This window comes from Lates calcarifer, unplaced genomic scaffold (assembly GCF_001640805.2).
Source record: "Lates calcarifer isolate ASB-BC8 unplaced genomic scaffold, TLL_Latcal_v3 _unitig_3960_quiver_1323, whole genome shotgun sequence".
Lineage (NCBI taxonomy): Eukaryota > Metazoa > Chordata > Actinopteri > Centropomidae > Lates > Lates calcarifer.
This window is the reverse complement of record NW_026116628.1, coordinates 1-23,306: the sequence shown is the minus strand read 5'-3', so window position 1 is coordinate 23,306 and position 23,306 is coordinate 1. Positions and strand designations below refer to the sequence as shown.

The window sequence follows — 23,306 nt, the reverse complement described above, 5'->3', positions numbered from 1 at the left end:
CGTTAGCAGATGGTGAACTGTGGCCATGAAGGGATGAACATGGTCAGCAACAATACTCAGAGAGACTGTGACATTCAAACCATAGCTGATTGGTATTAAGGGCCCAAAGTGAGTCTAGAAATCATTCCTCACACCAGTACACCACCACCAGCAGCCTGGACTGTAGATACAAGGCAGGACCACCCTGACCCTACCATCTGCTGCCTCAGCAAGAGTCCAGATTTTCAGAGATCCTGTGTGGGGATGGGAGAAACTTAGAGAAGGACAACCATCACTGCAACAGCCCACTGATCTGGGCTTAATGGCAGAGTAGCCAGATAGAAGCCTCTCCTCAATTAAAGTCCCCCCCCCCCCCCCCGGTTTCCACACATGATGTTTAAAATTGGTTGTCTTTTGTGGTGTGAAGCTACATGTTTTTCTAGCAGGACATGTGAGACAAACAGCAATGCAACTTTTGACTTGTATTTACAAGAACTAACAATAGCAACCAGGAGCTAAGAAACAAAAAAGAGAAACAGAATAGACTATATACTATATTTGTGGGCCAAAATTGGTCAAATTCAGTCCACCAGGTACATATTTGTGGTGCCCCTTGTGGGTCACACTCAAAATGCATTCGTAGGCCTCTTCCTAAACACAGACTGAAAATATTTACAAAGATTTATTATGACTGGACAAATTGTTGATGAGTTAAAGTTGATTTGCTGCTAAGCCCCACCTTTGGCATTGTTTTTTAAATTGATGGCACCCATGTTTTAGACTGATCTTGTGCATTTATAGTAGAATTGTGTTGCTCAATCCCACAGTACTGTATAAGAAATTTGGTGTTGATACAGTCAAAATCCAAAAAGTAGATATCAGGAGGTATTTGCAGCACCACCATCTGGCTGATTGCATTTGCACATAATTTCTAGTTCTTGTTTCTAGCTCATTCCAGCTCACAGCAATTTGAGTCATGATGACAAATAATAATAATAAAACAGCATAAACAAAAAATGTAAAAATAAATTAACTCATACTCTCTCTGTTCCACTCAAACACACATACCTTGTCATCTGACATCTTTTAATAAGATCTCAACGTATCATATAAATCAGACAGCCAGCTCTCTCTTCATAACATCTGGAGGTTGAGCTGGAGATTAATTATCATCATTAAAAATGAATATAAATTCCTATCTTGTCATCAAGTTTGGATTTGAACAGATGATACCAGCCACCACCACCAATATAACTTTATATTAACTGTTCAATCAAAGCATAGTTAAGGTTAAGGTAAATTGATCTAATTATAACCATGCAAGAAGTCATTCTTCTTGTGATTCAAAGTTTTTTTTTTCTTTTCTTGCTCTGTGAGTTGTATATGTGTGCGTGTGTGTGTGTGTGTGTTGGGGGGGGGGGGTTAATTTCAACTTTGAATAATGGTTTGCTAGCTAATCAATGTGCATGCTGGTGATATATAATAAAACAGACAACTTAATGTTACAAAGTTACAGTTCTCCTTTTAGAGCTGTAAATATTTGAAATTACTTTAGAGGAGCCACTTTCTGATCTGAGTTTGTCTGACATCTTCAGTAAGATGAGAGGATGGTGATGATGGAGCCGCAGCTGATTTATTCTCAAACTGAAATGTTGCTTCATCACCAAACTAACTTTTCCAGTGTTACCTACTTAGCCACTTGACCAGTCCAGCTAAGTAGAACTTTATTTAAATAGCACTTTAAAAATCTGAGCTACAAAGTGCTTCACAAACACAAAAACTGAAAAAGCACTTGCTTTAAATTCAAAACACTCAACAGAGACTCAGCTGATCTGACCTGAGCCTGGACAGCAAGAGTTTGGTCTCCTCGAGACTTAAACTGTGTGCGGGGAACAACCAGGAGTCCATGTTCTGATGACCTGGGAGGTCTAGTGAACATGTAAGGGATCCGCAGCTCACTGATGTATGATGGAGCTAAACTGTGTAGTGCCTTAAAGGTTATAGAGAGATTTTAATCAATCAATCAATTCTAATTTCATATGAATCCAGTGTAATGATGCCAGCACAGTGTGATATGAGAGCATGTTTGTCAGTAAATGTGCTGACAAACACATGACTAATTGCAGAAGTGCTGTAACATCACGACTAATACAGAAACTTCTGTTTCTGTATTAGTACAGAAACAGAAGTTTCTGTACTATACAACTCATGACAATAGTCAAGACAGGAAGAGATAAAGCAGTGAGTGATTTGTTCGAGCTGGGACACAGTTGGGTAATGCTTTGTAATGAAAATAGCAGGACTGAGTAACTGACCTAAGATGTTACTGACAGTTTAACAGGGAATCAAAAATGACTGAGGTTTCTGTGCAGCAAATAACCAGGACTTCAGTTTTGTCATGATTAAACAGCAGGACATGAGACATCCAGGCACTAATCTTATTAAGACAATGTTGTAAAATGGACAGATTTGAAAGTTCACCAAGTTTCACAAACACATGCAGCTATAAAAGTAGATTTAATGTACATGATACTAACAGCTACTGATATTCTGTGACATTGTATATTTTTGGATCCATAATAAAATGTTAAACACAGTGACTTTTGTCCACCCCGTAAACAGAAAACCAAACCCTAGTGAAAAGTGAATTCTAATTCATCAAGTTATATATTTTTTTTTATTCATGCATTAAATTCAATCTTTATTTTAATGCTGAACTACATTGAGGTAGAGGCCTCATTTATAAAATATGAGTACCACAGAAAAAAACCTAGATAAATGGCGATAAAAAGAAAAAACAATAAAAACATCAAATTAGTAAGATAGTAAAACCTAAAGAATAAAGAAACCAATACACTATAAGCAAATAACTCAAATAAAACAAGAACAGGATCAGATTAAAAATCTAAATAGCCCTAAGGATAAAAATGAGGTAAGCTTTAAATTATTCAGCAAATTATTCAAAGTTGTAGGGATACAAATGAGTGTGCACCGTCTGTGCCGTCAAAACACAGTTTTACCTTTTCTCTTCCATCAACATTTGTTTATTGTTGTTATTCAGTTTTTTTTGGCCCAATAGGTTTTGCCAGTAGTGGCTGATCTTCCTAGGGTCCATACTTTAAAAATATCCAGATTAAATATTGATATGGTGATTGAAAAAAGTCCAAACCATATGTAAATATATATATTCATACAATACAACCAAGGCAAGTATCCATTCCACAGAAGCCCTGTACTTACAGTATGAGTGTGTTTTTAAAAGGTTGCTCTTGACTTCAAAGATAACTTCTGTTCTCCCTCAAAGTTAGGGGATATGAGTGTTTGACCAGAGTGCTCCAAAAGAGCTGAAAAAGATTCACCTGCATGACTGAACAACATCACAGAATGAATTACACTTTTCACTATTACTAGAGTGACAAAAGCAGTAATGGCAGTATTTCCTGCCATCAATCCATTATGGCTTATGATGGGATTCTAATTAAATCATTTTTATCATATTTGTAATTATTATGCCTTTTAATGTTGTAAGAGGTCTTGAACGCATATTACATTAATGTGAATGATTTACACTGCCATGTAGTATGCGTGTTTGATTTATTCAGTTAGTTACAGTGTTCGTTGTACATTAAATTTACTTTGAATTTATAAAATGAAAACAAGCAACAGCACACACTTCAACTCCCACAACGCCTCGCGCGGCATAGGATAATGAATTGGTTGACTTTATGTCACGTGAGACATCTAGCGTCTCCCTGTTGAGTACCGCTTTTCTCACTGTTTTTTCTCCCGCAGGCTACAGAAACCACCGAGCTTCAGCCGGGACAACAGACCGAGCACAGCCCGTGAAACAAGGTGGTATCCACACCACGGTACGTTCACCGGCTCGGGGAGCTGTAAACATACACGCTGTGCTGCTTGTAAGTTCGATAAGATAACACACGTCTGATTAGAGCAGAGCCTGTGTGTCGTAACGTTAGCCTATGTGGAGAGCAAAGGTCTCGGGTGCCACTAGGGACAGACTGTTAAACATACTCGGTAGGTCGACAGGACTCACATCGTGGTAAGTTAAAGGGTCATTTCGATTAAACCGACGCATTATCAAGCTAAGTCCGTTAGATATCTGTTAGTTATATTTCACTTTCTTTCAAAAGGTAGTTGTTTGTCTTTTGTATCACGCAGTGATAACTGTTAAACGTACTGGCGGCATGTGGTAGCTTAGGATGCGAGTCAAACTTCAAGAGGAGTTTCTTGAGTTAATCCTCCAATACAAGAAACACTACAGTGCGTTTTTTTACCTATAAAACTCCGTTTTTCCACATGTTTTAGCACATTACCATTTACTTTACACCACTCAAGTGTATTTTTCGATTATTTTTTGTGGACGAAAGAATTGTGTTTCCACATCGTTATTGATTTTAACTCTCCATGCCCACTAAGGTATGAAAATCTTAAAAAGATTAAATTTGATTTGAGTTTTAATTCTTAAAAGTAAAATTATAATGAGCATTTTTAAAATACCTCCAATTAAGTCTTAATGTATTAGATGCTTGTAGAAAACTATGCAAATAGATTACAAATAGATTATTAATAGATTACTTAATTAATGGAAAACCAATTTTGGAACATTGATAATTAATGAATTCATTTTGACAATTAATTCATTGTGTAAGTTATCTATCCAGCACAAACTTTAAAAATGTATTTTGTCTCATGACCAGTTGAGTAAGTAGACAACCAGCCAAACAACTAGGTTCATTTGAATGAGGTTTAACAGTCAAAAATTCAGTTAATCTGCTTCATCAGGACTGTGTAGGTGTGGTCTTACCACCTTTGACTGATTATATGAAGCTGCTAAGGTCAGCAGTTTGAGCAGCTCCACCGGCTGATATCCCACGGTTGCTGTCAAAACATATGTTATAAACTGTAGAGAGTTTGTATTGATATTATTAGAGTAGTATTTTATGTATTGTGCTAAAACTGTAGGAGTGAGACTGCTGTGAGCTAAAACAGAATTTCACCACAGAACAGACAGCCCTCTACAGATCCATATTATTAATTTTTTACAATTACTCTTAGTTCACAATAGAAATGCACAGAGTAATGCAGCCTTTGTGACTTCACAGGGTCCGTTGCCTTAAGTCAAATTTCTACAGGTTTGATGTATTTCCAGTCCAGGATTGAACATATACAGGTGTAGAAGTTGTCATTCAAAATCAGTTATGTTACTTAGTTGTACAGTTTGCTCTCAGAACCTCCACCAGTAAGAGGACAAGGTGGTGCTCACAAGCAGAGATGCTGTAAGGGAGGAGATAAACCATTTAGAGAATCCTGAATAGCACACTCCATAACTCCAAAGATGGCTGTTGTATGACACATGCCCTCTCCCTTTCTTGAAACAGCTGATCATCTGCTGAACTGAGAATTATATCATGCGTTTTACAATAGTTTCAGCTGATGGTGGTAGCAGGTGCAGATGGACTTCATATAAGCATGGAAGACATGGAAAACTTGTGTGATATATCAACTGTTTTAAACATCAGATATAAACTCTGGCATTTGTTGAAGTGCCTAGTGGGATGAGCTGATGGTGTCACATCACGGCACTCTGGATTGAGCTGTAGAAGAGGTTGGTGTCATGAAACCTTGCACACATGTTGTGGACGTATAACCTGTGTGGAAAAAAGCCTTTTAAACCCTATTTTGTTACCAAAGGTCACTTTTTAATCAGATTTGATCAGATTTGACTGGTGAATCTATGCAGTTTTTATGTCCTGGTGACTATGGAAAGTGACATTATGGCTCTCACTTCATACAATTTAAGTAGGAGCCACATCTAGTTAGGCCAAAACAACTGCCAAGAGTTTACATAATCGGTAGTATGAGATAAGTAAGGACCTTTTTAGAACTTTGAATCATTCAAAGCTACTCTTGTGCCGTCCCAGAATAAAGATATAGAGCTGGAAATGAGCTTAATAAATAAAGAGCTCAGACAAGTAATACAATTAATAAAAACATTAAATAGAGTTATCTGATTAAAATTTCCAAGACTGGATCATATTTCTTAAAATCCTCTCAAAAAGGGATATTGTAATTAATATTTATCTTGACAGTGTCGGATGTGCAATATTTTTCTTATCAGTAGCAAGAAGAGCAGATTGTTAATATAACATGATAACCATCTGTGGAGGTTCTGCCATTACTGTGTGTTTGGACAGGAATAATAATATTCATGCTTCAAAGTCCAACATGTCATTAATTTCAGTTTCTTTTTTTCTGTTGATTTATTATCAGTCCTAAAATCAGCTTATAGGCACACTACCACCATCAGCTGGACTGAAGTGCAGCCATACACTGTGGTGAATTATGGGATACACTTAGCTCTGAATACCACTTTGAAGCAGTGTTAGGAGAACTGTGCATTAAGTGTGAGTTAAGTGGTACTGTGTGTTGGCTTTTTTTCCACACACACTTGCCCACTATTTGTGCGCTCATGAATGCCATGAGCCAATGTGGGTATTGGGACAGACCCTTACCCTTCAGCATTGTTAAGGATGCAGTCATCTTGTTTGAATAAACTTTACTGGAATTGTCACTGGACAAAACTGACCAGAGGTTTGTGTTTATGGTCAGTGTGACCGCACACAAATGTGTAGTATGATACAACACAATGTACAGTCAATACAAATACATAATGTGTGCCCAGGTTTTGATAACAGCCCTGCAGCTGTGATCATATTTAGATTCAGATGTTGCTAAAAGCTAATTTTAGCACAGACATATATAATACAAAATACTTGCCCACCTCAGATCAGTAGAATCAACTGACACACATGTTTATGTTGTCAGTGGAGGTGGTTTAGACTGCTATACAACACTGTCAGAAAAAAAACCTGGAAAATTTGAGAACTGATCGATAACACAATTGACTGAGGGTAGAAAAAGTAAACATTAACATTTGCATGTTTAAACCTGTTACTTAAGTTCACTCCACTCTCTAATGTATCCTCTTTCTTTTTTTCTATTCCTTCCTAGATCCATTATGAATTTCTTCCTGGAAACAATCCAAGTCCTCCTGTTGTCCATCTGGTACAATGTGGAGTCTTTCATCCACCTCTTTGTACCCAGGAGGAAGAAGAACGTAGCTGGTGAAGTGGTGCTGATCACAGGGGCAGGTAGCGGGATTGGTCGCCTCATGGCCCAGGAGTTTGCAGCTCTTGGCACTGTGCTGGTGTTGTGGGATATTAACCAGGAGGGCATGAAGGAAACCGCTCAACTGGCTAAACAGAGTGGAGCCAGCAGAGTCCACTACTATCTGTGTGACTGCAGTGACAAGAATGAGGTGTACAGAGTGGCTGACCAGGTAAGGTTACCATGCCATACCATACCATGCTTGGCTTGCTGTACTCAGCTAGCTGCACCCTGCTGGCCTTATTTTAATGCATTGTTGTTGGATTATGCCAGCTGATAAAAACGGTTTAGCCATCATTTCCATCAGTTAGAGCAACACTGTACCCATTAAAGTAATGTTGGAATGCGACAACAGCAAGAAACAAGAATAGTAAGATGAACAGACAGTGTTTAAACGAGCAGTTTCAGGGGGAAGAGAGGCAGTTAACGTCAGTAAATCAGTCTGTGTGTATTGGTCTATAAATCAGTATGAGTGATTCTTACTGTATCTGTTGTCCACACCTGCCTCATACTGTATGTGAACAGCTTCTCCTTTCATTAGTTCATTAAATCCCTGCAGCCATCTGAAGGCAGCAGGACGCGTGTTTGCAAATCTGCAGCCTTTGATTTGAGAAGTGCCAAACCAGGGCACAATGTCATTACAGGCAGCTGTTTACCCTCATTAAATCACATGCACATGACTATAGGTTGCTACAAAGTAACCCCACATACCTCTACTCAGAGTAGGTCCATATCAGATGACATTCTGCTATTTTATTTTTTGGACAATTATAGTATAGTTATAAATAGTTCACACAAGTAACAACCTGTGACATGACATAGAATCAAGAACACAGTTCAAAGAGTGAAGATTGTATCTGTATCAACTTCACACTATTTCCTTCAAAAGTCAGCTCAAGCGCGCGCGTGCGTGTGTGTGTGTGTGTGTGTGTGTGTGTGTGTATGTGTGTATATATATCCCTCGAGGCAGGGGTGGGATGACTGTTGAGTAAACAGACATTTTGTTGGCTTAATACACGAAATGTGGGCAGGTGCTGTAACAGCTAGACCCAAGTGAACAAAGAGAGCAGGATCTGAACTACTTTAAGGTCAACTGCCCAGAAACATACAGAGCCCAATGCTGTGGCTGGGCCATTATAAGCATATGTGTGTTTGTTGGGAGCTTAAAACAGCAGTATCTTATCTGTGCAAAATGTGAAGTTGTTTATTAAAAAAGTTACAATCAGTCAGTCATTAAAGATAGACTGGGTGTAGCAGGACTTGCAGATAATCTTGTAGTACATAATATCTACAGTTTCATCTGCTAAAGTCCGATAAATAAGAACAGATGCCTGTGCTCAGCTAACCTGTGCCTTGACATCAAGGCAATGTGTTTTTTATGTCCTGGAGCAGTAACTGACAACTGCTTTGGGATAAAGAGAAATGCTAATTTGTAGAAGTCAGAGACAAATCTATCAGGAGTCTCACATCAAGTTCATACCACATGAGAAGATTCTCATTTTAACAGGTACTTATGTCACTTTCACTCATTAGAATGACAAACACCAAGGCCGGTCAGATAAGCTGCAAATTAATGTTAATTAATGAATTAATTAATGTGTCAGTAACTCTATGACAGGCCACAATTTCACTTATCTGTTTGGTCTGGTGCTCTCAGCAGCCAGTGTCTATGTCTGCTGCTTCCTTCATATCATATCAGTAATAAGCTGATCATTGTAATACTTTTGAACCAAGATCTTCACTATTTGAATCAAGAGGCTTATCAACAACACCTGTAAACGGTCTAAAGATTTAAAGCAGTCTCTCAAGAACTCTGTTTGCCCTTGGGAATATCTTTACAAAGTTGTATCATACATGACTGACATTTTCCTGTGCTCCATGCAGGTAAAGCGAGAGGTGGGTGATGTCAGCATCCTGGTGAACAATGCTGGGATCGTGACAGGAAAGAAGTTCATGGATGCGCCTGATTCCCTGATTGAGAAGACAATGGAGGTCAACACTATGGCTCACTTCTGGGTCAGTAAGTCACAGCGATCTTGTCAGCTTAACTTTGTTGTCACTTTTGTTACTGTGTTGTCTGAGCAGTTTCTTATGGAGACTTTGTCTGAAAAAACTGTTGTAGTGTTAAATTTAACAACTTCCCAGTTAGCATCTCCATTCAGTTTTTGTGCTCCACCAGAATAATTATAGATTTTCTAGTTATTCTTTTAATTGATTAATGGATATATTAAGTGAATATCAAGTCAAGATGAGTGTGGACTAAATGGCACTTGAATGCTGATTAACTTTATTCAGTTTTTTTTTTTTTTGGTCAGAATAATCATTATAACAACAGTAAATTTAAATGCTGTACTCAGAATATGGTTGTCTGTTATCCCTGGAAGTCTAGAATTGAATCCCTGCCTCTTAAGGTTTCCATATATTGTTTTTTGATTCATTTGTTTTCTGTCTCTCTCTGCTCAGACCTACAAGGCCTTCCTTCCTGCTATGATTGCCAACAATCACGGCCATCTTGTCAGCATTGCCAGCTCTGCTGGACTCATAGGAGTTAATGGATTGGCAGGTGTGTGTTTTCTCCTCTTAATCACATAATGCATGTCATTCCATGAAGCACCTAGATGTACAATTTTTACATGATTACAGCATCTTTGAAAATCATCTGGTGATCATAAGATTTTATCAGAAGAAAAAATTATATAATTCTGGTGAAATTTTGTAATCATATGGTTTAATGTCACCTCATTCATTCAGTTTGACGTTGTGCTCATGTTAGCCTATTCTATTTTGTTTTGTCTTAACCCTCCAGTAGCGTGTTATGTACAGTGGCAAGAAAAAGTATGTGAACTTTTGGGAATTTAATAGTTTTCTGCATGAATTTGTCATAAAATGTGATCAGATCTTCATCTCAAGTCAAGGGTATTGACAAATATAATGTGCCTAACATAATAACACATTTTTTTTTTTTTATCTTTCATGTCTTTATTGAAACGTTTACACTTTATCATGACATGTAGATTGATGGGCATAAGTGGTAATTTTATCTATGTACAAATAGATCTACAACACAAATGTGCAAAAGTGAAGGACTCTGAATACTTTCTGAAGGCACTGTAAAGACAGTCATAACTTAAGTGTTAGGGGACTGATAAGGACTGAGATAGGGATGTCCTTGACTCTTCTGTGTGATTCCTGCCAGGGCCAGTCACAACATTTTTTTAACTGACTGGTTAAAGGTTGTGTAAATCTGATCAATTTCCAATCCAATATTTATTGTAATCCATTGTGCTCTGGGTGCACAAACACTTCATTGTGGTCTTTTCAACCAGTAGAACTGTTTTCTGACTCAGTGTTGTGAGTGACTCAAACTCTAAGCAGCACAAAGTAAACAAACAGCAGGCAACAGCCTCAATGAAATATTCATACTGACAGAACTGTCAGCAAGTGATTCAAGCAGAGCTGATTTAGATTAACAAACAGAGCTGTTTTGTCTCTAAATTAGTGACATAAACCCGGTCTGTAAAATCCTGCTGTTATGATTCAAAACTGCTTTTGAACTTAAGCATTTTTATCATGCCATAGGTGTGTTGTAGGTACTGCATAGCCACGTACCCTACGTTGTGGCCTGACATGCACCGCCCCCAAAATATAGCTACAGAGCCATATGAGAAAGTGGCTAGCAAGGTGACCAGCAGGTCCTCTGCAAGGATAGTTCTCAACTAGACAGCAAAGAACACCCCTGTCACTGTGAGTTTGAAACTCTTCCTTCAGACCAGAGATTCAGAGTACCCCAGTTCAAGTGCAATATGAGTAAAAACTCCTTGTTCCTTGTGCAATAAACCTGCTAAATTTGCACGTCATTTTGAATAATTTTTTTTTTTGTTTTAGCACTTAGTATTTTTGAGATTGTTTTGTTGTATTGAAGGTAACTTCAAAATGGCATTTGTAAAGAGTTCAATTAGTTACAAAAAGTATTTTTAAGATTAACTCATAAAGAACCTTTTCTGTTCAGAAGCAGTAGTTCTATGTATATCACAGTAAGTAGAACATTGGAAACCAGTTTTGATTGCCTTCTTTGATGAGTTTTTCAATAGACCTCAGATCTTATAAAGGGTAATTGGCTTACCAATGTGAGATTGCCACAGTTTATTCTTAAAAATTGATGGTACAAAAAAATCTTCACCCAACCTTTTTTTCAGTCTAACACTTTCAGTAATCTAGAAGTGGAGACATGGAATGATTTTTGGACCTGTAGTTTTGTAGTAAATGTCATTTCTTGTCTTGTTTTTTAATTGGAACTTTCTGTTCAGTGACTGGTATTTAATTGAACTTTGTCTTGAGAAAACCTTGCTCTCCTTAGGCATAAGCTGACCACTGTGTGATGGACTGCACCAGAGAATATTACACTTAAAGACTGAGTTGCCCTCTCACCTGTATTTGTCAGGAAGATTTATGGGCCTTTATCACCTGCCTGCTTGGGTTAGATTATGTAACAGATGTGGCCATGGCACAAAATCATTATTGTAAATAATCGCTGTACTGTGATCAGCAAACATGTTACTTGATAGCTATGCATGTGGTGCATGTGGAAGGGAGGTGACTTTGAGTTCTCTTCCAACAAAAAACAAAAAACTGGGCAGATGCAGTGTTTCCCAGTGGAAGTACACCTAACAAAACCTCATAGTTGACTGAAATACAAACAGCCATACAGAGTTCTTCCTTTTGACTGATTGAAACAGCATCTGATATAGTTGTATCTTTGTCTTTGATCACATCCATATTCAAATCATTTCTGTTTTGGCCCTCTGTCCACTCTTCAGGCCCTGATCTAGTTTGTGATTCTGCTTTAAAGTAGGGTGGGTGTCTTTATATGCAGACCTGTTAAAACAGGTGCAGTTAACATGTAGACTGGTGCACATTGAAATTTTGACCCTGCAACTCCAATTCCATGTCAGCCTGTCTTCAGTTTAAATAAGCAAAACAAAATGCACACTGTCTGTTCTTTGGGGCGGAACTTTACATATGGCTTTTTAATCATCTGTAATTAAAAGGAATCAGGTGTCTATCTTAATGGGTAAGATTATTAAATCTGAATCTGAATGATTGAAACTCAAGGGTAAAATGACGGTTGGCAGCAAATATGCAAAGTAATTAGTAATTTACTATCCTTTTGGAATGTGTCCTTTCTGAACGATACTTGAGGTAAAACAACAAACAAGAGCATTAACTGACCTCTGTGACTCCTTACGATTGATTATCCTTTTCACTTGCTTTTTCCTGTATCTCTGACCCTTCTCCCTGCAGACTACTGTGCTAGTAAGTTTGGAGCAGTAGGTTTTGCAGAGTCAGTTGGTCTGGAGCTACTGGCAACTGGAAAAGATGGCATCAAGACCACCATTGTGTGTCCGTACTTCATCAACACTGGAATGTTCGATGGATGTCAAACCAAGTAGGTCTCTTTTCATGATTTCATCAACAAGCTCAACTGCAGAATATTTACAATATAATAAAGTTCCCATTGTGGCAAAATTAGGTTATTTGCAATGGCAAAAAGTCAATAGTAAAATAGATTAAAAAGCAATTATAAAAATAGAAGTATGGTTAAGTGTAAAGCTAGATAATGTGTTGGGATTACCATCTCAAAATTATCTGTAATCTAGTTTATAGAAAATATATATTTTACATTCATGTCCTTCTGTTTCATGTTAAAAAAATGATTTTTTTTAAAATATATGTTATGAATTAGAGTTAGCAGAACATTGTTTGTGCCACAGAGGAAAATTACAGATGCAAAAGAAATGGATAAAACACATTAATGCCCGATAAAGTCTATCTGATATGTTTCATTTATAAATTACTATGAACTTACTGACAGCAGTAATGATTTTTGTCCAGTAATGTCTATGCAATAGAGGCTACAGAGGGCAAACATTTATCACAGTGGTCACCTCTAATCCTGGTGATTTTCAGAGGCAGTTTTTAAAATGTAGAGTTATGTATTTTGCAATAATAATAATAATGATAACAAGCAAAGCAATGTTCTGCCTCAGACATAATCATGGAAAGCACTGGTTCTGCTGTTTATGCCAATTTCTTTGTCTTACCTGTCACTAAAAACAGTTTTCCTGCACAGCATAGGTTACCATGTTGATTTAATCAGACTAAAAGTGAGCTCAACTTTGCGAGGTAACCCCCTTAACCTGCTTCATGATCTGCTCAGTAGTTAATGTTAACTAGCCAGCTGTCTGCACAAATCATGTTTTGATGTCTTGTCAAGAAACACAAGCAGCAGGAGCAGACAGATTAGTGTGCTGCCTTTTCTGGTACTAGTGCTAATTAAACTGGATGTCTGCTCTCTCCTTAGTTGAAGCTTTTGGCACTGACAGTTGTGGTTAGGTGTATTGGCACCCACAATGACATCCCTAACATTATTTCTTAGGAGAGCTGCAGCTATGAGGTCACCAGTTTTTCAGTCATCAGTACTAATCACATTTCAAATGACGCCATAAACTATAATGATGATGCTTCTTTGATCACAGTCAATAGTGCTCTCTTTGGATCACTCTGGTGGCTTCAAATGATTGGCTATTATCACCTCAGCTTAGCTTGGCTTGGCTTAAATGGACCATTCACACAAGTTATCTCCATCTCTTTTCAAATAATGTTCTCTGCTCTTTTTTTCTTTCTTTATGTAGAAATTTTCCATCACTGTTCTCAGTCATTGGCTTTAATAATCACATGGCCAATGTTAATACTCTCCTATAGATTTTCTTGTCCTGGCTTTATTGAGGGAGGTGTATGTGTTTCTGTCTGGGTGAGGCCATACAGAAAGTCATTAAGCAGTACTTGCTCTGGGCTTTATATCCTGGCCGGTGCACAGACTGGTGTGAGATTGACTAACTTGCCATAGCAGAGGAGAAGAGGAGGTGAACGAGGGAAGAGGAGTAAAGGGGAGGGTTGAAAATTATAGTTTATGTAACTTGGCAATTCAGTTACGCATAAAGTCTTATTTGTAATGACAGCCCTGAAAGCCACAGAGCTCCAGGGGGAAGAAAATGAAATGAAAATGAATCCAGGAAATGATTCAGAATATAAAAAGAGTGGGACTGAGAGAAAGATGAAATGTAATATTTTTATGGAGCGTGAAATAGAGCAGTAGGGTTACAATACACCAAGAAAGCCGAGCCTTTATTTAGTTTTTAGGTTATTAGTGGAGATGAGCCTCCATTTCTAATTTTTCCTTTAAGGTTTGTCATCATCATTTGGTGTGGAATCTCTCTGTTTTCTTGTTTGCTCATTTTTGTCATTGCTGCTGTTTGCTGCAAACTCAACTCTGTGACCTCTGTTCACATTAAAATGATTTCAGTGGTTCAGGTGCCATGAAGACCTCAGTAAACCTTAGTACGTTCAAAACTTTGCTTCTTGCTCAACTTGCATGCACTGCAGAGACCACATTTCATCAATGCCCCAACATCTCCACTTGCCTCTGGTCAGAATCATAAACCCCACAGACCAGGCACTGAGACTGGAGCCTTTAATTCAGGGTTCATATGGTTATGAAAAACCTGGGAACGTAAAGGGATTAGAAAAATGTGTTTCCATTCTTGCAAGTTTTCTAAAAAAGTTAAATCACAAAAGGTTTAGAAATGTCATGATGAAAATCAGTTGTGACACTGTTGCTCTGTAAAATCTATTTTACAATGTGGCCTATTAGCTAGTTCCAGTTCTCAACACACAAGCTATCCCGTGGTGGTGTTACAAAAATATCAAGGTGTTCTGTAACTAATTATATAATTATGTATGACCCTGCTTAGAACTGGAATGCAACGCTGTTTGAAATTTAATTTCAAAGCTATTCTCCTTTAACAGCAGCATTCAAAGGGAACAGAGTAAACGTACATTAACCAATAGTTATCATTCAGACCTGCATGTGTCACATGCCTGGCCACCACAAAGAACATTTACTGTTTCTAACTTGTTGTGAAATTTATGCAAGATATACTCGTGGAAGGGGAAATTCAAATTGTTTGAAAGCAGTGTTATTTTCCAAACAATGTCTTCATCTGCCTGCAGGCTTCTGGATCATAGACCTACAGTGAGCTGGAAAGTTCACTGATGCTAAATAATGTTCAGTTGTGATAAAGATTATCAACAGCATCCTTCTACTTTACAGTTGGATCATTTATTTTGCAGAGTGCATCATAATCACTGCTCAAGGTGCTGATCCTGGGACAGCCAGGGTGCCTCCCCTTGGTCTCATAGGAGATTGTAATAATACTAATTCTAGGTTTTGTGCATTAATATTACCTCTTATTATACTCTGTATCTGTGCCCGACTTCAAATCTCCAACAAGCCTAGCTATATGATTCAGGCATCATGTAACTGATGGACATTCAGATATCTGATGTCATATTGTATCAGGCCACAATATAATCTGATCTAATTCATATTTATTTTATTATTTTTAATCTGTCATTGAGCAATAAAAATTACTGGATGTCCGTGCCTGTTTCACTTATTCAGTTACAGTAGTTATAACTGTCACCGTGCGTCTATGACAGCTCAGTTGGGTGTAAAAGGGTGGTGCATCATGGACACAGCTCTGTGCACGTCAGCAAGTACTTTAATTCACCAACAGTGGTAACGGCTAATTTCTAGTTATTTTCAGGTTAACTGTTTGGGTGGCAAGAGAGCTGGTGACCAGCTGTTGTAGTAAATGACTGAGCCTTAAAACGTCCGGTCTAAAATATAAAACTATTTATTTGTTATAGGCAGATTTCTGTCTACAGTAGGAACCAGTGAATTTTGCCTATATAATGCAAACTTTATCTATCTTTAAACCCACACAGACAGATGGATAAATGGAGCAAAGAGAAAAAGCCACTAACTATTCAACAGGAACACAAAATAATGCCAGAGGTCTTTTTGGTGATGGTAGACTGCTAGACATTAGACTGGCAGTGTCTTTCTATTTTTACCTATCCATAGAAACACACACACACAACACACACCATTGCAGGGTCATTGTGGTACATTCCCAGATGTCCTGGGGTCAGATTTTAAAAGTGTTTGGAGACTTGTGTCCATCTTTATTTCTGTCTTCCTGCCTTCATCCATCCAACAGGCCCCTGAAGCCAAAAGGACACATGCTTTATGCCAACACTGAACACCTGGCCTGTCACTTCCTACTTCTCACATTTGTACACTGAGGTCCTTAAAATAACCACAAAACGTCATAAAAACATAAAAAAGTTGTCTGTGCCCTTCGTCGGCGTACGTAAGTGGCCTTCCTTGGATAAATTATTGCATGTGCATCTTTACCTTACCAGACACCACTGGATCTAAGAGTCAGTTCCCTGACATGTTTTTCCTGCATTGGTAAATTTCCTGAAAGTTTAACACTGTTCTTTGGAAACTGTGGGTGTCTTCTCATTAATATCAGGTCATTTACACACATCCTGAGCTATGTCATTGATAAGTCTTTATTTCTGGTTTTATTTGTCCTTTTTTATATCCTTGGAGATATTGATATTCTCTGTGAGTATAAATCACAGATTCCAGAGTTATGACTCCAAGAAGAAGTGTGATTTTTTTTTATGCATATTGCAACAATTGGGTCCAAAATGTTTTAAAGGTTTTGTTTTTGTTGTTGTTGTTGTTGTTTTTGCCTGCTTGAGTGTCATAACCTCCACTGCGGCTGCAACAGTTGAGCAATTAGCCAAACTACAATAACTAACTTCATAGGCTCTCCCTGCCACCCTACCCCCACCCATTCAACTCTCCCTCATGCTTTAAAAAAAAAAACCCTGATCCGATCTAAATGATTACATGTACATTAATTGGGCAAGCTAGCCGTGAGCTTGTCCAAAAAAAGCGAAGGTTTGTGTACAGTCTTTGTTAAATTTACTTTACACCCAACTGACAATCAAATTTTGTCAGTTAGCTTGAATTTATGCCAGAGGTATATATGTCATCTCTTGCAGGGCAAACGGGAAACTTACTATTTGTTGGTATGTGGTTTACTGTAGTTGGATCTTAATTGTTTTTCTTATTTTCATCAGGTGGCCATCACTGCTGCCAATCCTGAATCCAGACTATGTAGCCAAGAAGATCATCCATGCTGTGCTCACAGACCAGGTCTACCTACTGCTGCCCAAGAGCATATACCTCATTGCTGCTCTCAAGAAGTTAGTGTCTACTTTTTCTGTTCTCTTCCACATATCTGCACTGACATTGCTCACATCTTTCTACATACAGAACTCATTGTCACTGAGTAGTTTATATCTCCTGAGTCAATAGTGTAATCATTTTGAAGTCTCACTAGTAACTGATTCTAGGCCATGGCCACATTAATGTAGACTTATCTGAATGCTACTAACATCAAACTTGGTTCTGCCACACTGTCATTGTTAGATTATAAAAGCTTTAACATCCTCACAGAAACAATAGGATCCCTTTTTTCTTTGGTTTGTACAGGAAAACATCACAGTTGTGTATTACAGCCATCATTTAATCTGTAGTAGAGTTCAACAGTGGGACAGGCTATGTTTATAGACACTGCCAAATAATTTTGCTTGGTCTTAACTGATACCTGGATGGTAATGATCTGTGATCACTTACTGTATATTGAGTTTCATAAATAGCCTACCATACAATACAGATTATTTCATCACAGATCTGTCTGTATACTGTCTGGATCACAGGTCATAAATACTACCTGTTAACTGACTGTACCAAAAATAGATACCAGCATAAGGACAATACCTGCATTGTAAGTATTGTATGAAACAAAACAAGTAACAAAGCGGTTGCAGATGACAGAACCTGCATTAATTAATTATTTGGCCACTTAGAGGCAGTAGAATAATCTGAATGCTGACAGATTATCACTTTATTAAGTTGATATAGCAAACATTTGTGTATTTACACATCCAGCACAGGCAGCAACATCGTCATTCATTTAGAACTGTGCTTGTGTCTAAGTCCTGTATTCATTCTGTAGCGTTGGGTGCAAGCAAAAGACTAATTTTTTTAGTTCACCTTTCACATTGACGTGGATTGGGTTTAGGGTCCCAAACCACTGGGACGCAATCAGAAATCTTCAGCCAGATTCAGGTGTTTAAAAATTATCAGGAGACAGCAGTATCCAAGGCAGCAGAGTTTATTTGTTGACAAAGAAACCAGAGAACCATTCAAAGTGCATACATGATAAAAACTAAGTTATCTTTTATTTTTACACCATTATTTCCTAACGTTTCCTTGTATTATTTTTTAAAAATTCTGTGTCTTTTTCACACTTTAATATGGATTACACAAAGTACGCATTGTATTCAGTGAACACTAACATCTACTCTCACACGGTGACCTTTAACACATATCACATGTTTTCTTTGAATCATACAGTAAATATTGATAATACCATTTCCACACAATATGTCATTAGCTGATCATTAGCTTATTGCAGTATTCTCTCTTTAGAGGCACCTCACTCTTTGCACATCACATAGCTGTTGACATCACACATTGTTATTGGGATTTTTAAAAAAAAGATTAATTGCATTGTTATATGTCTACATGTAGACAACATGCTCTTTAGTTGATACCTAAAGGAGTTAGTGAGTTTATAATACATTGACTTTGTAGTGTGATGGTGGAGGCGTCCAACTTTAGTGTAGCATATTTGTGGATTGAAGCTTAACTCTGGTGCTACTGACTGTTATACTCAGATGAATTTTAGTTTACTATCTAGTCTCTGTCTGTTGTTGAATAGTAGTTATATTAAGTAAACAGTATGAAGTATTTAATTCATATAACTGATGAATGTACAGTATAGCACTTGAGGTTCTGAGTAACATATGTGACTGCCCTCAGACTAGTATTTTCTTTTTTCATAGCCTTGCTCAGCAGTGAGACTTATCCCCATCCCCTGCTTCCTGACATGACCCTAAGTTTTTAGGTCAAATGAAGGATCAGAGGTCAGCCTGAAAAGAACATGTGGTCTAAATTTACATTTAGCTTGTAAATCATCTTCATAGCTATGATATTTATATCCTGGAAATATAATGGAAAAGATTGCTCATTATCAGTGGTTTTAGCTATAGTTGTAATGGCGTTCACTTTGTTAGTTGATGAATACAGCAGCCATTAAAATAAATAGCAACTGCAGGACAATACTTTCGCACTGATGCCTGTGTTCTGTTGGTGCTAATTCAAAACCACAGTGGACATGCATCTATGTAAGAGCCTTAGTGATTAGACCATAGAAAGTGTTTCACTTCGTACTGACATGAACTGTTTGATGTTTTTACTGGTGTGTATGGGCGTTATCATCCTGGAATATTGGTGCATTGTAAGTTAACATTACATTACAACTTAGATCACTTGGCTTTTGTACCCATGCAGAGATTAAATTAGACCCACTGTCCATACCATGTTTAATATGTAGGTGGGTTGAAGGAATCCGTTGGTTCTCTCCAAATGAAAGCCAGTATGAGTGTGGCAAACAGAGTTAAGGATGACTCATCCAAACATTTTCCACTGACCAGAGTTCTGTGCCTGTTACACCAGGTTATGTGTTTTTGTGCGTTGGCCTTGGTTACAATTGGTCTTGTAATGGCAGCCCTGCCCATGAATTGCATGTTGCTGTTTATGACGTACAATTTTTATTGAGATGGGTCACAGAGGTGCTGATTCAAGTGGTAATTTTCAGCCTGTACCTCTTTGCCATTAACCATCTCCAACAACAACCTCTATGTCTATCTGTGTTGATGAGCTTTTGTTTGTTACCACTGTTCTTTAAGCCAGTGTAGTTGGTCCATGTTTGGTGTGTCATGGGTCAGTTTGAAACTTTGTTAGGTGTTGGATGTTTTTATTAAACCCTTTTCATTAGATTGCTTTTCTATTTTATATTGTATCACCTTACTGCTAATTGTTAACAATCCTGACAAAGTTTGAAGCTGAATTTCAAATTGCAGTTTGGTTTATTTTAAAGCTAAAGTTCTTCCTCTACTCATCAACTTTAACTGCATGGAAAATTTGCAGTAATCTTTTCATTGCAGATTTTCAACGTGGTTTTTAATTCTTTAGGTGCTGACTGTCAAATCTTTGCAACCACTTACTTGTATGTTTGAAAGAGACAAGTCTCCTGCAGGCTCTTCTTCCAGTTGAATTGAGTTTATTTTGAAGGGTACATAAGGGTACATAGTCCTGAGTACATAAATTAAAGCAAAAGGCCCCCAGAGGGAGTGGTTTACAGTGATTTTGAACAACTAAGTTCGTAGGCATGATGTGGTGCAGAGTGCCCTAAAACCCGCTAGTGTTAGATGCTCTATGCTTGCCTCCCTTTGACCCTCCGGCGCAGGCAGGGCTTAGATGGGTCTCAAAATCCTATTTCTTCTTGCCAGCAAGCGTGTCAGTGAACTGAACACTTTGTCTGTGAGCTAGTCATGTCTGAGGTGGAACCCGGATAACTCAGGCGTCACAACATATTCTCTGATGACACCAGGTGATATAACGTCTCTTAGGTCATCTAGGGTCACAAGTGACATTGTTAGCATAGAATACGCAGCCTGCGTATGCATGAGACAGAGATCCAGTACATAAAGCACCACCTCTGGTGGTTATCCAGGATTCATGGAACTGTAGTTGACTTCATAACTTTCATTTTATTCATTTTTAAGACTAGATGTAGGACTAGATCTAAGACTAGAATCTATAGCCATACTAGTGGCTCACTGAGGCTGTAATGCTCATTGTGAAGAAGCTGTTGATCGTTGATCATGAAGTGAAAAGATATAAGACAGAGAGGTAAGGCAGGGACCAACATCCTCTAGATGCTGTATGAGAAATATGATTTTAATTTTTAGAAAAACAAGTGCAATCAATATCAGTGACAGAATTTGGAATGTACCAGTTGTATCCACTGCCATCAGTCCATTGAAAAGAGATACTGTATCATGATTAATTGAAATGCAATGCCTGTAGCTATGACAGAAGCAAAGTCAGATTTGAATATTTTATATATTTCTTCCCTGTCCTCATCTTGTCCCTCCATCATCCTCTTCAGTGTTCTACAGTGGAAAGTGACCTCCTTACTTGGCTCTTACCTGGGATTGTCAGTCGAAGCAAACTGCCACACTAACCTCAGTCTGCACCGCAAATTGCACTAACACACATTCAACGTTACAATCTGCAGACATTTTGAACAATTTCTCTACACATCTGCCTATCAAAATGAAGGCAATTCGGTAGCTCCAAGGTCTACAATGATGGTTGATTAAATGTTTTGTGTCTTGTGTGAGGATGAGGAAGTCAGGACTGAAATGTGATTCAGCAAGTTGGCATGTATCCAGACTATATGCTACCATAGCTCTATACACTTCACATCTCTTTTCTTTGTTTATTTATATCCATGCCAGATAGACAAAGTTGAGAGTCAAATTTACAAGTAATAAAAAGAATACAAGCAAAAATACTGGATGGACACTGCAAATCCTGGCAACTTTGTATTGTGTTTTTTTGTTGTTGTTGCAAAGGTATTATTTCCACCATCAACATGCAACAACACAGCAACATCCCTACAATCCATGTCTGGTAGATTAAGAAACGTAGTCAGTCACGTTATGAACCAAGCCAACAGTTTATCCACAATAGTTTATATAGTCTGTTCAGATTATTTAAGCCTCTAAATATGCAAGTAAAATTGAATATTTCTGAATAGATGATTTTAACTCCAAACTACCCAAGAAGTAATATATGGAAGCAAAGATGGAGAAATAATTAACAAAACTAAGGTTGTTTGCTGCAACTTGCTTACCTTAACATAACTGCCACAACAAATCTGTAGTCTAGTGTTAGCTTGCTAGTGAATTGAGGCAGCCAAAGCACTGCCAAATGTTATGACTGATAGAAATGGACAAACAATAAGAAAAAATGTAGTAATAAATCAGAATTATCCTTTAAGGTCTTTGTCTCTAGTACTCAGACTTTGTATAAACTTTGTGTCAAGTATGGAGAGCACTGTTTTTATATGGTTGTGGCTTTAGCAAGCAACACTCTCTCAGCTGAGGACACCTTTTCAAAGTGATGGTATTGCCAGGGTTATTGTTCTCTATCGATTCATGGGGACAGTGCTCTGTAGAACGGAGCTGACAGCAAGGTTCATTTTGACCTCAGACTGTTGGGTGCATTTAGATACTAAATGCTATACTGATAATGCTGTGATTTTGAACCTGAGCCTTATTTTCCTAAGTTTTTTGTTTTGTTTTGTTTTGTTTTTTTGACACAAATTCATAAAATCAGTGCAGTATTGAGCAAGAATGGCAGCTGCAAAACAGCCCTGCAATGTCATCATATGGGGCTATTTCCACCAAAATAATCCACTAAAATACTTGTTTTTGCCACTGACAGGCTCAGATTGTTAATATATTTATTCAGATCCTTCACATAAGTAAAAGTACAACACAGTAACTGTTGACCAGCAACTCCCATGCTTTGTGAGGTAAAATTACAGTTCTTGTCTAAAGAGTCTGATAGTGATATAACACTGATTTTTTTGGTTAAATGAAAACAATCTTACTCTAAATGTCTATCTCTGTAGTAATCCTATCCATAATGTTGTCAGATATAGAACAACAAACCAAGCCTGTCAGTGGCAAAAACAAGCACTTTTGTGGATTTACTTTGATGTGGAAAATAGCCCCTTAGGATTCCATTAAAGTGCTATTCCCCAGCTGCAGGGTACATTCTTCTTGTTCAATACTGCACCAATTCCAAGGATTTCTGTCCCTATCAACCATTTACACCCAAAAACAACAATTATCCTTAAACAGTCTTCACTATTAACTAGATACAAACCCAGACCAGTTTGTAATGTCACCAAGAGACAAACAGTACAGGAAAACTGACTTTTGTAGATTTGTGACCTCAAGCAGCTTGGGGTGCTTTATTGTTTGTTTGTGCTACGACAGGCTTGTGTACAGTGGAATGATGATATGGGCTGTAAAGCTCACATGTTCTCAATATATGTCAAGCCAGTTATCATTTATCTGTAGAGTAGCTACAGGTGATGTATTATCATGACTCTCAGACACGTTCTCTGGTTTTGAAAGAGCTTGTACAGATTTTCATTGAATGTTAGTCA

At 37.8% G+C, this 23,306-nt stretch overlaps 1 protein-coding gene across 3 annotated transcripts; it reads left to right on the top strand.

Moving 5' to 3' along the window:
- The first annotated feature begins 3,681 nt into the window (after nucleotides 1-3,681).
- On the top strand, nucleotides 3,682-21,348 carry LOC108895259 (epidermal retinol dehydrogenase 2). 3 transcript variants are annotated; one of them, XM_018693947.2, is made up of 7 exons: nucleotides 3,682-3,848; nucleotides 7,012-7,339; nucleotides 9,052-9,183; nucleotides 9,631-9,730; nucleotides 12,469-12,613; nucleotides 17,227-17,352; nucleotides 21,231-21,348. In XM_018693947.2, the coding sequence occupies exons 2-7, from the start codon at nucleotides 7,019-7,021 to the stop codon at nucleotides 21,331-21,333; spliced, it is 927 nt and encodes a 308-aa protein (XP_018549463.1). In that variant the 5' UTR covers nucleotides 3,682-3,848; nucleotides 7,012-7,018; the 3' UTR covers nucleotides 21,334-21,348. The 3 variants fall into 3 exon arrangements, with proteins under 3 accessions (XP_018549463.1, XP_018549464.1, XP_018549462.1); XM_018693948.2 differs by having other exon boundaries at nucleotides 3,713-3,896; XM_018693946.2 differs by lacking the exon at nucleotides 3,682-3,848 and adding an exon at nucleotides 3,903-4,039.
- The last annotated feature ends 1,958 nt before the right edge of the window (nucleotides 21,349-23,306 follow it).